Below are 15,648 nucleotides of genomic sequence, written 5' to 3'. Positions count from 1 at the left end.
TCTGGCCCCGGTTAACGGCGTTTACACCCTAGCTATCAAAGCATGACATGCACACGCAAAATTCGCATAAGATTGTTTCCATTATCCAATTAACGACACATGTTCTCGGTCGCAAACACAAACTCCAGGCTTGGGACGATGTTGCTACGTACAGAGCGGCTTTATTTCGAAGTCTCTCGTCACCATTAAATTGCAATACTACTGGCGCCGTCGGAGATCGGCCCGGGAGGTGCTCATCTGTGAAATCAGTTGAAGCGGACCCGCAGAATCTTAAGGTTTGTGCCTGCTCTTTGGCTTTCGGATGTCAGAGCTTCTTTATATACATTCGAACTGAAGCTTTGGACCAGATACCATCGATGACTGGTGATAACCATAATCTAATCAACGTTCTACTGGGCACACTGATCGAAGTGTTCCATGAAAAATTTTAGTCATAACTTATGAAAGACCCGTGGTGGATTATGAAGGGCCTATAATGAGTCCCACGGGTTTCCCTCGCTGTTTTACGTCTTTATCACACCTTTTTAAGTTCTTCCAAGAGAACGAAAAAATCTGTCCGCAGAATTATCCTCAAGATCCATGTTGATCTCCCCTGCAAAGATGCAAGTTCCACCTTATGCTGCTTATGCCTCCATCGCCTCCATCAGCGCCTACGTATATGGGTAAGTCAATCAAACAACTTGTGTCGCGAGATTAACTATATTCTATCTGTCTTCACCAAATTGCTTTGCTAGCTTTGATACAGGATCTATTGGTATTTACCATTCTTCCCGGATATCTATTCATTTTTTGATAAATTATGCAGGTCCAATTACTCTGATGGATGACTTTGGGAGGACCTTTGGTACTTTGGACTCAACCGTCCAAGGCCTCCTCGTTTCAATCATCCTAATCCCAGCGGCCATCGTTTCCTTCGGTTCCGGCTCAATTGCAGACCGTCTTTCCCGGACGCATGCAATCTGTCTCGGATGTGCAATCTATGGCCTTGGATCACTTGTCTGCAGCCTATGCGGCTTGTATTCTCAATCTCAGAAGTCCGCTTTGGTAATGTTATTCTTTGGACGATGTATATGTGGTGCTGGTGAAGGTGTTTTCCTAAGCGCCGTCACCATATATACAATCGAAGTTTCGCCGGTCCATGCTCGCGGAAGAATGGGTTGCATTGTCCAGCTTTTCATCTGCATCGGTATAATGGCGGGGTATTTTGTTTGCTATGGATCCATTAACATTCAAGGCTCTTTCTCATGGAGACTTCCATGGGTTCTTCAATGCTTCACATGTGCGAGTTTGGCAATGGCCGTTCGATTTATTCCTCATTCACCTAGATGGCTTATGCTCGCCGGGAGAAGGGATGCCGCCCATGCAGCGATGAGGCGATTGGGGATCGATGAAGATGTGCTCTTCGGTATCATTGAAGAAAAGCTCAACAATGAACAGGGCCGTGAGAAATCGATGGGCGGATGGAGACAAAGTATCAAGCAGTTCAAAGAAGCTTTTGCTCCTGAACTGCGGGGACGGACGATATTGGCGTTATTCATGCTGGGAGTCCAGCAGTTGGCTGGCATAGACGGTCTCCTCTACTATGCTCCCGTGCTCTTCAAGCAAGCAGGACTGAGCACTGAAAACGCGACTTTCCTCGCAAGTGGTATAACGGGTATTGTGAACGTTGTCTTCACTATCGTCGGTCAAACTCTATCCGACAAGTGGTAGGTCGTCCATCTTTCTATGATTCTTACATCAGTCTTATCTGTGCCTAACCAGGGGCCGGGTCCCATCTATCATGATTGGAGGTGTCTTCATGGCCCTCGCGATGACCATCATTGGAATTCTTTATTCGCTCCCTTCTCTCAATCGGAGCGGTCAATACGCCGTAATCGCCTTCATATATGTATATGTCATTGCATTCATCATGTCCTGGGCGATTCTTATGCGTGTCTGGGTATCCGAATCACAACCCTTGCGTACTCGCGCGACCGTGTCTTCGTTGGCGCTGACCCTCAACTGGGGCGTCAACTTCGTGATCGCATTTACCACTCCAGTATTCTTGGGGCACGCTCCTTCAGGACCGTATTTCCTGTGGGGCGCCGCAACGTGGTTCGCGATCGGTATATTCTGGGTGTGGATGCCGGAGACAAAGGGTACAAGCATTGATAGAGAAGGTCAGGACCTATCATTGAAGGCCAGGGTCCCTTGGGCGAGGTTGCAGCGTGGAAAGGATAAGAATAAACCGGAAATCAAAAGACCGCCATATTCGAGACGGGGTACGTCGTGGACCTTGGCAGGTGACGAGGTGGAGAACAAAGATGATACAGTCGCTCGTTTGGATGAAGAGGTGCTGTGATGAGGATTAAATGTGTGGAGTACACGTTGTACGCCTTACTATACGTTTCATTTCATTTTTGTATGTCATATGTTTGAGGCTCGTGGATTTCATTATGGGGTTATAAAATGAAACGTTTCAATAATGGGACTATAGCGGGATGGAAGGAGCGATCCGCGGTTGTGGACCTACGAGGACCTATAGCAAGTGCCTGTTTCACCTTGCAGAGCATTAGATACATATCTGTTAACAATGTGACCAAAGATATACATTATTCTTCATTACTAGAGTTGGAAAATGGATTGCTCTGGAAGATGCCGACAAGAACGCTGGTCTGATTATACGAGGGTTTGACAATCAGATCGAGGCATTTACTATTAGTCTGTCCGCATCTTAATTGCGTTAATGTACCTCGCATGGGCGACATCTCCAGTTAGAACTGACTGTAGTGAATCCTTGTTTCGTGACCAGTGAAAAGTATAAGGATGTCGGGGGTCATTCGGGAGTTATCTTCAAAAAGACAAGTTCAGCGCGTCTCAGACTAGTTAATATGTGGGGTGGGACTTTGATAAGCATCTGTTAAATCTCGGTGTAGTTGAGGTTCAGGGCAAGGTCAAGTGCCTGGATCTTCAAACTTGACAGCATGTTTGGTATCCTTGGCAAACGGATTTCAACAAGATCTCAAGGAAGCAACGGACGTACCTGGTCTCGACGAGAAATCTCGCAAAAGGTCAACAAGTACAAGGCATTGAACACTAGGTATACGCTAGGTAAGCTTAGCAGTGACAATAAGACAAAGCAAAGCAAATGAAGGAGGGTTGGCAAGAAATAGCAAGATATACGCATGAACAAGTCACGGACAACCAGGACCGTGAAAACAGGCTGGCATCTAGCGCGGTCTGACAAGAAGAAGAAACGGCTATGGAGCATTGGTCGGTGCCTCACAGCCAGGTGGGGTCATAAGAATCAGACTTGGACATTGTCCCTAGATGAAAACAAAGATCAGGAGACGGCGCGGAGAAAGAAAAACCGAAGCGTACGTGGCCTCGCCGATCACGTTGCCCGCTGGGTCGTACAAACAGACCACGAGCGTCTGTGAACCCCCATTGTCAAAAATGCCATTACAGGCCGTGTTTCGTGCGCATCCTAGCTCCGTAGTAGACTTCCACACAACTTGGGTAAAATGGTTCAGGACATCAGAACCATCGGTGTAGTCCGCTGTATGTTCAACACATGGCGTGAGCATCCGGATCACCAGGAAAGAAGAACGTCAACACGTACCTTCATCAGCTACGAACGAATTGATGGCAGTTTCAATGGAAACGTCCCCTGAACCCGCAACTATGATTTCGCCGTACGAAGTGTCGAACAGCTGGCCATCGGTTGCTCTGAATTCGCACTGATTAACCCACGATTGGGCTGCATCGGCAAGGGTGTAAGACCATGTCAGCAAATTAGCTCCATGCTGGATGCGGATGGCATTATGAGCGGACAGAAAGGTATATGCATCAGACCAGGATGTGTCCCGTCTCGACGCGTGGCGCCTCTGAAGATGGGCAGACACAACTGGCATATAAAGAAAAGACAGAATAGTAGCAACAGCTACGATAAGGAAGGAACGTTGGGCGATGAAGATCATGTCGGGTGTAATGAACGTAAAGCGCTGGCTCGAAAGCCGCTGTGAGGTAGGTGGTGTGAGGAGAAGGCGTGGAAGATTGTTCTCTTCGCCTTGGCCTGGAAAGACGTGTTGATCAAGGTGTCATGTGAGGAACAGTCCGAAAAGATTCATCCAGTTGTAACTTGTTTCCCTGGTGATGGTGGATGATCGTACGTCCACCTCGCCAAGGACCCGGATCCGGCGGATAATGAGACCGACGCTACACGAAGATAACGCAAAGAAAACAAGAGGTTATTTGAGGAAAATAATTCTCCCTTCCGGACAGGATTCACCATCGTGAGTGAAGAACATTCACACGTCATGACGGAGACAGTACAGGGTTCTTTTTCACAGCTTTGAGGAACAGAATGCTGGGGAGCGACTGGGATAAACTTTGGCAGTATAACGGGGATTCATATGGAGTCAAAAAAGATACGTTATTTCGTAACATACGCACCGACACTTCGCATAGAATGAGATCGGTCTGAAATATTTGAGATCAACGGAATAATGTCACGATTAAGGTCCAGCGACAGGTCTGATTTTGTACAATTCTTTGAACGCGTCAAGCTCCTTCTCTTTCGTTTTGTACTGCTCAGCAAGATTACCCACGGCCTGAAGTATCTGTCAAGTCGGAGTCATCTGTAGGCTGTCGTACCGGATATAAAGACGCACATACCCCGTCTCTATTCATAGAAAGAGCAGGGACGACATCCCTTACGGTCCGTTCGACCAGAACACCTCCGATAAGGCGGAAGCATTTGCGATCCGGTTCTTCTGTCAGTGCTTCATTGAGCGTCGTGAGTACAAGCCTGGCAGCCCACCATCAGAAATCAGCAGTCTTGGATAAGCTTATCTCACACACCCATGTTCATCAGCCTCCGATTCCAGTTCGCCAATTTTTCCTGCAAGGTTTCGAAGATCGCTTTGGTACCGATTAAACGTCTGCAGGATCTCTGGCTAATCCACTTTAGTTACCAGCAGAAGTGCAGGACCATATACGACATACCCTGCTCTGATAGCTGGGGAGGCTTCGTTTTCGCCTTGTTGACTGACATAGTGGTAGTCCAGGTCAGAGATAGCCTGTTGATGAATTCTGGTTACGCCATTGGCTGGGGTCACGTCACGCGTCGTGACCCTCAGACTTCCGTGTCACGCCAGGTCTCGGAGTTGCAACGTCGACCATGTCCTTCGCTCGTGGACGCGCCTTTGGCGCCCTCCAGTCTTCTCTCAGATTGTTGAAGGCGTCTTCATCGACACCTGCTCGTTCTCTTCCTATAACTCGTCGACCCTTGTCAACATCGGCATGTATACGCCAGCTGCATGGCCTGAAGGCCAACAATACCGACCTCGAGAGTGACATGAAGCATTTGCACCACCATCGGAGTCATGACCCCAAACTGTTCGACGAGGCTGGTCGTGACCTAAATCCGTACAGACAGGGTCCCAGTGCCGTTGACAAGGCCGTACATTTGTTCTTCCTTACCGAGATCGTGAGAGGTGCGTTAGATAGACTTGGAAAATAGGTTGTTCAATAATGGCTGCCTAGGGATGTGGATTGTCTTGGAGAACTTTTTTCGCCAACCGTACACTATCAAGTATCCTTTTGAAAAGGGCCCGCTATCACCGAGGTTCAGAGGAGAACATGCTTTGCGCCGCTACCCCAGTGGTGAGGAGAGGTGTATTGGTAAGAGGACGCTTCGTCTTCCATTCTAACGCTACTGACTTCATATCCGAACCAAAGCTTGTAAGCTTTGCGAAGCCATTTGTCCCGCCCAGGCCATTACCATTGAAAGCGAGACTCGAATGGACGGGTCAAGGCGAACAACGAAATATGGTCCGTAGCCTCCACGAATCATGAACCTCGTTTTATGCTCATGCTCCACTCATAAAGATATCGACATGACGAAATGTATCTACTGCGGCTTCTGCCAGGAAGCTTGTCCAGTGGATGCCATTGTTGAAAGTAAGTTTGGTTGGTTGCTTTGGATACTCGTCATCTGAGCTTATTGTCTGTAAAGCTCAAAACCAAGAATTTGCTACGGAGACGCGCGAAGAGCTGTTGTATAACAAGGAGAAGCTTCTTATGAACGGGGACAGGGCCGAGGCTGAGATTGCTGCCAACCTTTATTGTGCGTTCATCTGCCTTTCTTGAGTATGCATCTTCTTATACTGGGTTCCATGTATTCAGCCGAACACGTCTATCGGTGAAAAGCAGGCCTTGTCTGACGGGGTAGCGGGGTAGCTAAGCAGGTGGTGTAGTCTAATATATCAATCCATAAGGATACTGGACAACTGTTGACTGATGAGCGAACCTTTCTCGATACTCAAGTAGGGAGATGAAGTCTATGAGCGGAAGTTCGCTCTTTCCTTCTTTCGGCGACCAAACCAGCCAATCATATTCAAGGTAATGCAATGCCGCCAGAGAAATTGCCGCCGTCAAAAAATTTTCCACACTTGCTCACCAGACACGAATACATACAGCTTCACCGCCCATTGTCCCTATATTCATATACAGGGCTGTCCAAACACTAATTGGTCCATTTCTAATGGAATAATCCAATCATTTTAAGTCGGCTAGAACCGACGGGTACTACCCTAGGTACTTATTCATTGCGTTCTCGCTGTAAAGAAATGATGCTGATATATTCGTTTCTCTCATGCACTATCAGTGTGACTCGCTGAGCTGGAAATTTCTCATACATAGCCTGCCGTGCTCTGGCCTCCCCCTACCGATATATCAGACAAGTACGATCAACCCAACCGCGTGTATACCCGCCCTAAATAGATCAGCAGCTGTGGAGTTCCAAATACGACGGCTTCCCAATACTCCTCGGAAGAACACCGATCATTGATACGTGGTATACGCCACCGCCTGGAGTGGGAACCACTGTCGATGATAAACAGTGCTCGCCAGGAGTAGATTTAATCTAGGTTTTTGGTCTCACCAAAGTCTGCTTTGAGACCTATGGCTCCTTTACAGACTTGGGGCCATTCATATTCGACCCATCTGCCGCCTTCTTGACCACCGCTTACCACAAATGGATTTGCACCTCATTCTTGATTCCAACTCTATTGGGAATGCAGAGAATCCGCGTCTGAAGAAGTTCCGAGGTGTCAAGTATCACAAGTACGTTCCGTTCTCCTCAATACAGTATGTTATCTATCTCCTTGCTCACTTGCAACCACGGCAGATCTTCCGTAAACGGGACTCCCCGCCGTCGAAGTCTGCGTGCCCAAGAATCCATTCCCGAATACTCCTTGAAGTCATCTATCAGGAAATCAACTCGTCGTACGCGTGCTACGATGTGCAGCCCCCTATCAGCACAGCAGAATCACAGTCCATTTGACAGTGAGCATCCCACGCGCACTACTAATAGACCCCATATGTCAAGTCTTGGGAAAGCCTCTGGTGTGCAGTCAGGTAGCACTACTAGCACCTGTTCCGTAACACACGATCGAGCATCGTCATCGGCTTCTCCTCCATTGTCCACCGCCACCTCTAGTGGTCTGTCCCGGGTCCGTCAACAGCTAGAGCGAGAAACAGCTCGCCTCGGTCGAAATCTCTCCATTATGGATTTCGTACTAGATTCGAAATCTCCCTGGGCAGATTTCTCGGAAGAGATGCTCCTAGAGATTGCGATCCGCAGTCATCTGTACACCCCCTCGCGCAGCGATTACGCGTTCGGGGACGAGCATAGCTTGAAGACCTACTGGGATGAGCAGGCGTCGATCTGGACCGGCGTTCAAGATAGCCAGACTCTTTTTGGAACGACTCGGTTTCCGGATTCCTGCGAGCGCTCCACTGTTTCTGTTCATGTCGCCAATGGGTAAACATTGCAACTGAGGCACCAACTATACGGGAAGGATCCTAGCTAGATATGCGAATAGTACGGCCGTAGCTTCGGTATTGAGGAGGGCCACCACGGAATGTCATATGTGCTTCTTCTTGAGCTACCAAAAGGGTGTCCTGGGGTCTTGCCACTAGTCAGGCATCTTCGTATCGTTGTTCCATCCGGCTACTTACTCAAGGCGAGTGTACCTCGCTAAATTGTCGCGGGGTCTAGGCTCGGACGTGAGATCCCGCGCTGGCATCGGTTGCTCCGTTTCGTAGTCGCAGCGCTGGTCACCACTGCTCGGCCGTAGCGTGTCTCCAGCGAACAATTATGATAAATGAAACTGGTACCATTACGCCACACAGTGCCTACGTCATGAGCATAAGGTTTTTAAAGTGAAAATGACGTTCGTGGGTGGACGATGTATCTCTGAGACGTTTACTCAACCCTTGTATGAAGAATAGGAAGAGAACTCTTGTAGATGTACATACTACAGAAGAATTGCACGACAACGAAAATAGAAAGACAGACCCTGATTATCGTACCTAATGTCCAAACAGAACGGTCAGAGGCTTTCAAGGCCCCATACGGTCGTCATCCTGGTCCTCACCACCCCGTACGCGCTCCCTGTGATAACGTTTGGCACCCCTATCCTGCCCGGGATAGAGACCTCCCATGGCAGGATCATCAACATCCATCATATCTACACTTCGCCGTTTCCTAGCGTCAATCCTAGCGGAGGACCTTCCTTGTTCCGAAGGTGTATAAACGCCACCGCCGCCTCCACCACGATCTCTAGACTGTGACCTCCCGTCTTCGTGTACAAAGTCCAATTCTTCCTGAGGTGGGGCTGACGGCGCTTGTGCTTGACTGACCGGGCGCAACCTAAACGATCGCGGTCGATCGTGGTCATAGTACTGGCCGCGAGAATCCGGACGAGAGGGACCGTCAGCCCCACCAATGCCAGAGCCTGAACCACCTGATCCTGAGCCAGGAGTCTCGGACCGAGAGTGCATTGGATAGCCAGGACCCGCGCTCGCACTGCTACCTGACATTTCATGGTAATATCCTGGTTCTTCGCGCATACGCGACGTGTGATGGTCTGTGTATTCCATAGAGTGTCTGGAGGACCGATGGACCACTGGAGGTGAGTGCATGTGAGCAGGACCCATCTCAGCTTCCCGGCCACCGCGCATCATATCGCGACGGTCACGTTCTCTTATCTCCCACTGCCGTTCCGCATCGTATTCAATCTCGCGTTGACGGTCCCGATGATCCTCTCTGTTGATGTACGTGCCGGGACCGAGACGCTGGTGGTTGTGCACTCTGCTAGAAGAAGACCGGGTATCAGACGAATGCGAACGAGGAGATAGCGGGCCCATAGCATGATTGTGTATATCACCATGAGGAATAGCTAGTTCGTGCATATCCTGACGTCGGGAACGTTCACGATCTGATGGGGGTGGCGAGCTGAGCATAACATGGCCAACGGGTGGTAGATTGTCCACTGGGTACGAGTGGGGTGCATAAGGTGCCGAAGGACCCCTCCGCGAACCTGAATGCGACCGTTCATGAGGTGAATTTACGTGAGAATGGTGGATGGTTGGACTTGTCGTATGAGAGTGAGAACGAGTCGAGTGGCTTCGTCCTGGTTCCATAGGGGGCTGCATGGGAGGTAAAGGGGGTATTGCACCGAGACGCGCGTCGTGGGCTGGTGGAACACCTGCTGAGCTGCGCCGTGTCGAGCGCATCGAGGACGTTGCCGGCGCGACTGCTGGGCCTAACGACGGATCAGCGACGGGCACAGGGCGACCGTCCGGGCCAGCAACGACCCTTGCATTGCCATGAATTCGCATATACTCGACAAGACCAGGATCATGGTCTATGGGTGGCCCCTCGCGGTGATGGTGGGAGCTGGGCAGGGGCTGGCCCTGAGGGGCGATAGGAGGGAGCGGTTGGCGATCCTGCAATTCTGGCGAGTGCGGGTGAGGCGCGACCGAGAGGCGTTCATAAAGAATTCTGATGAAAAGATTTACGGAGGAACTTTTAGACATACGGAGAATGGAAAAAAGAAAATGAATATTGTGACTCACGCCCTCTCGAGCTTCATCCGTTGGATATTTCGCTTGGCCTGCATAACCTTAAGCTGTAGTTTATCATTGTCCTTTCCGACAAGTCAGCGACGGAAAACATATGAAACACGTTTTAGCACGCACCGACTCAATTTCCTTGACTTTTCTTTTCAACTCCTTGTATTTGTTGTGGTACTTGGCATCTTCAGCGCCAGCGGTGATACCTCCCGAGTATGGTTTTGGTTTTTGTTGTTTTGCCGACTGAATTTGCCCTTGAGCCGGGTTGGAGAGATGCGCATTTCCCGGTGAGGGCTGTCTGGACATGATGGTTCGAAAAAAAGAACCAGGGCCAGATTGCTGGCAGGTGATGGATATTTTCGGCGCCAAATTCTCGCTACGAAGGTGTTGTTGCCTTTTTTAGGAAGAGCTTAGGGCCAAAGACTCGAACTGATGGTGTACTTGGTAGCATGACGAATCCCCGTCGGACAAAATCTTTACGCTATTATGTGTAAAGATTGCTCCAACAGCTACCCATCATATGCAACCAAACGGTCGTTTCCCTTTTGCATTCCTTAGACAGCCCGGGACTTCTGCCTAGCCCTGAAGAAAATTACGAATTCGAATTCTCGATAATGATTACACCGAGTGTTGACCACAAACCGCTTCCATCCATAGCTGTAGCGACTCATGGCCGACCGAGACGCCAGCGCCATGATACATATCTCGATATCTAAGTAAGCTACGTACAGATGCATATGCGACTGTTGCCGCTGTGCAATTGATACGAATTACATTCCGACAATGATTCCGTGCCGGCAGATCAGCAAATCAGACGCGGCAAATTTCGGAATCAGTATCTCGAGTCGTCAGTCACCGTCACATCATTTGTGATTGCTCACGTGACACCAAGGTTAGCCAGTTACCACCACCACCGTTGTGGTCGCCACTGCTGTTGTTCTAGTCACTCTAATTGTCTATCAGCCAGTGAGCTTAGCCTTCTGAACTTTTTCGTTGCTAGTATGCTCAAAACTATTTCTAGTGTCGATCCCATATAGACAGTATGCGCACGAATCGGCACCATTTGAACCAGCACTAACTCTAGCAATAGGGATATGCCCCCACCGGGCGGCTTTGAGTCCGTCAAGTACAAACGGAACTTGCCTTTTCGTGGACCCGGAGCTCTCGCCATTCTGGGCGGTGTCACGCTTGTCTCCGCGTATGGCTTCTATCGATTGGGTAAAGGAAATCTGGAGAAACGGTATGTGACCACTGTTTGCGCTACTTCCACCGAAGTGCAGACGTCAGCTGAACGTGGAACGTGTTCATTTGGGTCGCGCTCATCGATAAACGTGGCTCTTTGCTGGATCCGTCCGCCCAATGGACGCTTATCTGCACTGGATCGTCCGGTCCGTAATGAAGGAACACGAATCTGATTCTTCTTTTTATTGTTGCTTTATTTTAGGGAGCTAGAGAGAGAAAAGGTCTGGTCACGTATCCACTTGGTTCCCCTTCTACTGGCCGAGGGTGATCGCGCCGCGTACGCTCGCCACCAAGCGGATATTACTTTAGAAAAGGCTATCATGAAAGACGTGGCTGGTTGGGAGGTAAGTGTCTGCCTTGAACCGATGAAGCCGTGATTGATTTGCGATCCGTCATTTCCGAACGGCACTTCTAATCGCTATTCATCTTTACCCTACTCTTGCGCAATTCGGGCAGGCTGGTAAAAGCGTCTACAACAACTCGAAATACGAATCGCCACGGATTAACATATCGTAGTGATGTATTTACTTCCGAACACCGATGCATTGACGTCTTCCATTAGAGCCTGAAATTAAGAAAAGAGACTCATGGCTGCGTATCAACGACGTACTGTTGATCTTGAGTGATGGACTGGATATATTGGACAGATTCGATGCATTTGATGCATAGTGTCGAAAGGAGATAGTCCTTTGAGGGACAGAGAAGGCCGAGGCGTCGATGTCCAAAAACAGACAATGGCCATAAGGCCGGAAATGCCCGATCAACAGGGTCATATATACCAAATTGGGCTGAAGCGTGGGAAGGGAAAGTACGGGTTTTGCGTTTCTTCCGTTTCAGCCACACTTGCACTAGTCTCCCTGTTACTGAATTCGCGCGGCATCTGGACGTCTGGTGATTTGTTTTCGGCGCCTGGTACAGCACCCAGGAATCGGACAATTTAGCGGGTAAGACTCGGACATCGGCACTGTGACGGACGAAGAGTACTAATTGGGTGTCAGTATTACAGGCATTTAGAGGCAATTAGAGGTGTGTTCGGAGAATTGGAGGTTTTACAATTACTTACGGTGACTTTCCGTCAGTGACGGTTGATTGGTGTTTGTTTACACACTATCGGTATTTATCTGGATCTATCACGCGAAACAGTCCTCCGGACACCGACATATGCTCTGTCACCTCGCATCAGTTGGTGCTAAAATTGGGACTTTTCTTCGATAACCTGATCAGGACAACGGTGAGAAGCAACAAAGACCTCCTGTCTCCCCTTCCTTACGCGGCTCGGGGGGCAATCTTGGCTTTTATCGTGACTGATTCATGTCGAGTCAGTAACATACACAGGAATGGAAACATTTCGAAGGCCGCTCCGGATTCCTCATAAGCTCAGCTTCCGACTCCTCAGGGCGTTTTCTTGTGCCCGAACTTCCTCTTGCGTGACTGCGCCACGTATTTTTAAGCGCTACAGCCTGCGGTTATCATCTCCCCCCTCTCCTCCATCCCCTGCCATGCCTGCCCCAACTCTACCTCGCAGACAGTTTTCCCCCCTTCCCAGGAATACCCTTTATCCTGGTGACATACCCATGATGAACGCGAAACCACTTGGCTTTGACGACAACCACTTTGTCAACCAGGATTCTGACCAGATGCTTTTTGACTTTGACGACGTGTCATTTCATGAGCAATCTAGTGTCCAGTTCCCTTGGGACCTGCACGATATCGATATGGACTCTAAGCCCGTGTTCGATATGCACACTTCCCCGCGTTTCGGTTTCCAGCAGCCCACTGACAACATTTTTGATTCCACGGGATTTTTTGCTCCTGAAGCCCTCGATAATTCCCCCTCATTCGACAACAATCTCTATTTATCCAACTGGGTACACGACACTGACTTACCCTCCCCATCTTCCCCCATATCTATTCCCGCTTCTACACCGTCTCCGCCGTACATTCCTTTCGCTGAGCGATCACCTTATGCCGCAGACAAAGCCTACTCACCTGCAAACTTTGCTGCTCTTCATCATCTTCCACCTTCTGCTTCCCCTGCCTCATCCTTCGAGGACATTCACTCCTTTGAACGTTCCCGTGTCGATTCCATTTCTCCCAAAGAAGTTTCGGCAGTGACGCCAGCCTGGGCTTCCCAGCTCTGGGATGCACCGAGACCGGGTCACATTCGCTCTTCGTCCTCTCGTTCCCCCGTTCGACACTCTCCCCTCTCTCCCACCAATACCCAGCGATTACGTATACCCAGACGCGACACTGTTTCTCCAGTCAATATGTTCCAGTCAGCGAGCGCCCCTGCCTTGACCCTTGCCCCGGGCATGGCTCGGGCGTACAGCAGTGGCAAAGCCGAGTCAGGCGGCGTCACCGACCGTGACGCGACCATCCGGCGGAAGAGAAAGACGTCAGATCCCGAAGAAATAGAAAATAGACCCAAGGATAGCGACTCTCGTATGTCATCTACTCCCGCAGTGACTGCTTTAACGAATGATTGACATTTGTATTTAGCTCCGTTAAAGTCCGTGCTACGTCCTCCAAAGTTAGCTCCTTCGGCTTGGCAGCTATACTTCACGGACTGGATCCAAAGGCAGCAGGCATCTAACACACGTAAGCTTAATGTTGCACAAGCTGCTAAAGAAGCCGGGCAAGAGTATGCAGGGCTTAGTGCTGAAGAGAAAGAGGTGTGTGATCATGATCCATTGTCTGACGTCATTCAATCTAATGCTTCATTAGCCCTATAAGCGACGCTCTCAGGCTATGAAAGAAGCCAGGGAGCGGGAGCTCGCCGCTTACATGCGAACTCTCACTCCCGACGACATCAAGCGCGAGAACGCTTATCGTGCTGCCCAACGGAAAGCCGGGAAATCGCGAAAGAGTAACATCAAGGATCCTAATGCGCCAAAGAAGCCTCTGTCCGCATACTTCATGTTCCTTCAGCGTATCCGGGCGAACCCGCACTTGGTCCAGGAGATCTTTGGTGATGAGACGGAGACGACGAAGCAGAGTGTTCTCGCTGCAGCCAAATGGCGATCGATGACCGATGATGAACGCAAGGTGTGTTGAACTTGATGTTCACCGATTATTGTGACGTTTTCTCATTACGGCGACTTGGCAGCCGTTCCTCGCTCAGGCCGAGCAGGAGAAGATGGAATACGAAGCCGCACGGAGGCTGTACGAAGAAGGGGCACCAGCCTTCGGAACGACAATCAATTTTAGCATCTTACCTGGCAGTCCGGCGTTCCGAAATGTCAAGGTGGAGTCAGAGAGTGAGAGTGAGGGTTACACCGATGATGGTGGCTACGAACGATTCACTCGATGATGGGTTTTTACTTTTCTTCTTGATGATATATTCCCTGTGAGAGCCTTTGGCTCGCTGACGACCACTCATGCCCTTTCTATTATACGTACGCCCTTCGAAACGATCTTTTGCTTATTGTGTGTTTCGAGTATTTTATTGCTTCGAACAATCTTCGGACAGCACTGTATAATGGGAATACCTATGCACCCCACTTATGTATTGTTAGCACATATTGCATCTCCGTATATCTGACGAATACAACTTTATTCAATCAGAAGGCTTTGGAGCAATCAAAGGGAGTTGCAGGACCATCTTCTGATGAGGTTCACCGTCCTCATCAAACTCGGCACCCTAAAATGATAAGATAGCCATGAGGCGACACCGGAGAAAGACGACGGCTTCTTGACATACCTCTGGTATATACCCAAACCTGGAAGAGGAAATATATTAGACCATGCTCCGATGTTCGGCGGAGAACACCTACTTGGCGTAAAACCCCTTGACAGGTATCTGAGAATGGGACACGACAATCGCGTATACGTCATGCTCGGCCATAGTGGCCATGGGGCTCGCGTCAATTTTGACCCACTCATGCAAGCGCAATACGAGTTCCTTCCCAAACTTGTACTTTCGATACTGGTCGAGTACAGCAAGTCTACCAAGCTTGTAATAAACCTCGGATAATCTGACTCCGCGGATGGTTCCGACTGGCTGGAGAGAAGGAAGTAGCCGCAGAAGGAAGTGAGTTGCAGCCTGAGGGCTATCGAACCTGTTGGAACATCAGTCAGAGAAGTAATACGGTCAACTAAACGAAAGAGGGTCCCAGTAACTCGTCTATTTCGGTTTCAAGGGGAAATTTTTGCTCGTGATGGAAGACCTGAATTCGAACATCAAGGCATTGCTGAATGTGTTCCTTTGTGGTGGCGATGATGATTTCGTGGTCTAGAACGCGGTCGACTGCAGGCATAGTCGGCAGACGTTGAATGGTGGAGTGATGGTGATCTATACGGTAACAAGAGCCAGGGGAAGTATGGTGCGCCGCCGACACTGTTCGACCTCTCGTGCAGGAGATATATGGGTAGCTATAGCACAAGTGTGAATCGGTATCCGAATGAGTTACATGGTGACCGGCGCAAATACCTAAAATTAGAATATAAATTGGGGGACACGGGGGAAGTACGGGGCAGAGAAAGAAGACACCGGGACAAGCGAAG

At 49.5% G+C, this 15,648-nt stretch overlaps 9 protein-coding genes across 9 annotated transcripts; 5 read left to right on the top strand and 4 right to left on the bottom strand.

The window, feature by feature from the left end:
• The first annotated feature begins 600 nt into the window (after nucleotides 1-600).
• Nucleotides 601-2,652, top strand: EV420DRAFT_132262 (general substrate transporter). The gene is made up of 3 exons (XM_060468718.1): nucleotides 601-754; nucleotides 806-1,706; nucleotides 1,762-2,652. Exons 2-3 carry the CDS (start codon nucleotides 820-822, stop codon nucleotides 2,339-2,341), a joined length of 1,467 nt encoding a protein of 488 aa, XP_060333565.1. The 5' UTR covers nucleotides 601-754; nucleotides 806-819; the 3' UTR covers nucleotides 2,342-2,652.
• A 327-nt stretch (nucleotides 2,653-2,979) lies between these two features.
• Nucleotides 2,980-3,959, bottom strand: EV420DRAFT_1665196 (CAP domain-containing protein; the record flags this gene model as incomplete). The annotated part of the gene is made up of 3 exons (XM_060478967.1): nucleotides 2,980-3,305; nucleotides 3,361-3,538; nucleotides 3,602-3,959. The coding sequence occupies 3 exons, from the start codon at nucleotides 3,957-3,959 to the stop codon at nucleotides 3,287-3,289; spliced, it is 555 nt and encodes a 184-aa protein (XP_060333564.1). The 3' UTR covers nucleotides 2,980-3,286.
• A 537-nt stretch (nucleotides 3,960-4,496) lies between these two features.
• EV420DRAFT_1266028 (Prefoldin beta-like protein) lies at nucleotides 4,497-5,035 on the bottom strand (the record flags this gene model as incomplete). Its single annotated transcript, XM_060467305.1, has 4 exons — nucleotides 4,497-4,601; nucleotides 4,657-4,789; nucleotides 4,843-4,933; nucleotides 4,987-5,035. The coding sequence occupies 4 exons, from the start codon at nucleotides 5,033-5,035 to the stop codon at nucleotides 4,497-4,499; spliced, it is 378 nt and encodes a 125-aa protein (XP_060333563.1).
• A 126-nt stretch (nucleotides 5,036-5,161) lies between these two features.
• On the top strand, nucleotides 5,162-6,132 carry EV420DRAFT_1640126 (Ndufs8, NADH:ubiquinone oxidoreductase 23 kd subunit; the record flags this gene model as incomplete). Its single annotated transcript, XM_060477060.1, has 5 exons — nucleotides 5,162-5,477; nucleotides 5,527-5,664; nucleotides 5,722-5,814; nucleotides 5,872-5,943; nucleotides 5,999-6,132. The coding sequence occupies 5 exons, from the start codon at nucleotides 5,162-5,164 to the stop codon at nucleotides 6,130-6,132; spliced, it is 753 nt and encodes a 250-aa protein (XP_060333562.1).
• An 886-nt stretch (nucleotides 6,133-7,018) lies between these two features.
• Nucleotides 7,019-7,811, top strand: EV420DRAFT_1640125 (uncharacterized protein; the record flags this gene model as incomplete). The annotated part of the gene is made up of 2 exons (XM_060477059.1): nucleotides 7,019-7,107; nucleotides 7,172-7,811. The coding sequence occupies 2 exons, from the start codon at nucleotides 7,019-7,021 to the stop codon at nucleotides 7,809-7,811; spliced, it is 729 nt and encodes a 242-aa protein (XP_060333561.1).
• A 288-nt stretch (nucleotides 7,812-8,099) lies between these two features.
• EV420DRAFT_131488 (uncharacterized protein) lies at nucleotides 8,100-10,377 on the bottom strand. The gene is made up of 3 exons (XM_060468643.1): nucleotides 10,030-10,377; nucleotides 9,907-9,977; nucleotides 8,100-9,832 (listed from the first exon to the last, which is right to left on the bottom strand). The coding sequence occupies exons 1-3, from the start codon at nucleotides 10,207-10,209 to the stop codon at nucleotides 8,389-8,391; spliced, it is 1,695 nt and encodes a 564-aa protein (XP_060333560.1). The 5' UTR covers nucleotides 10,210-10,377; the 3' UTR covers nucleotides 8,100-8,388.
• A 404-nt stretch (nucleotides 10,378-10,781) lies between these two features.
• Nucleotides 10,782-11,770, top strand: EV420DRAFT_131443 (GRIM-19). The gene is made up of 4 exons (XM_060468631.1): nucleotides 10,782-10,869; nucleotides 10,945-11,143; nucleotides 11,348-11,489; nucleotides 11,602-11,770. Exons 2-4 carry the CDS (start codon nucleotides 10,998-11,000, stop codon nucleotides 11,659-11,661), a joined length of 348 nt encoding a protein of 115 aa, XP_060333559.1. The 5' UTR covers nucleotides 10,782-10,869; nucleotides 10,945-10,997; the 3' UTR covers nucleotides 11,662-11,770.
• Nucleotides 11,771-12,147: 377 nt separating this feature from the next.
• Nucleotides 12,148-14,685, top strand: EV420DRAFT_131483 (putative HMG1 protein). Its single transcript, XM_060468642.1, has 5 exons — nucleotides 12,148-12,171; nucleotides 12,225-13,587; nucleotides 13,645-13,817; nucleotides 13,870-14,190; nucleotides 14,252-14,685. Exons 2-5 carry the CDS (start codon nucleotides 12,483-12,485, stop codon nucleotides 14,453-14,455), a joined length of 1,803 nt encoding a protein of 600 aa, XP_060333558.1. The 5' UTR covers nucleotides 12,148-12,171; nucleotides 12,225-12,482; the 3' UTR covers nucleotides 14,456-14,685.
• Nucleotides 14,451-15,507, bottom strand: EV420DRAFT_131375 (acyl-CoA N-acyltransferase). The gene is made up of 4 exons (XM_060468617.1): nucleotides 15,265-15,507; nucleotides 14,919-15,203; nucleotides 14,846-14,864; nucleotides 14,451-14,785 (listed from the first exon to the last, which is right to left on the bottom strand). Exons 1-4 carry the CDS (start codon nucleotides 15,399-15,401, stop codon nucleotides 14,702-14,704), a joined length of 525 nt encoding a protein of 174 aa, XP_060333557.1. The 5' UTR covers nucleotides 15,402-15,507; the 3' UTR covers nucleotides 14,451-14,701.
• Between the last annotated feature and the right edge of the window lie 141 nt (nucleotides 15,508-15,648).

The sequence above is a fragment of the Desarmillaria tabescens genome (genome assembly GCF_030435595.1).
Source record: "Desarmillaria tabescens strain CCBAS 213 chromosome Unknown EV420scaffold_10, whole genome shotgun sequence".
Classification (NCBI taxonomy): domain Eukaryota; kingdom Fungi; phylum Basidiomycota; class Agaricomycetes; order Agaricales; family Physalacriaceae; genus Desarmillaria; species Desarmillaria tabescens.
This window is presented reverse-complemented; position numbering and strand designations above follow the sequence as displayed.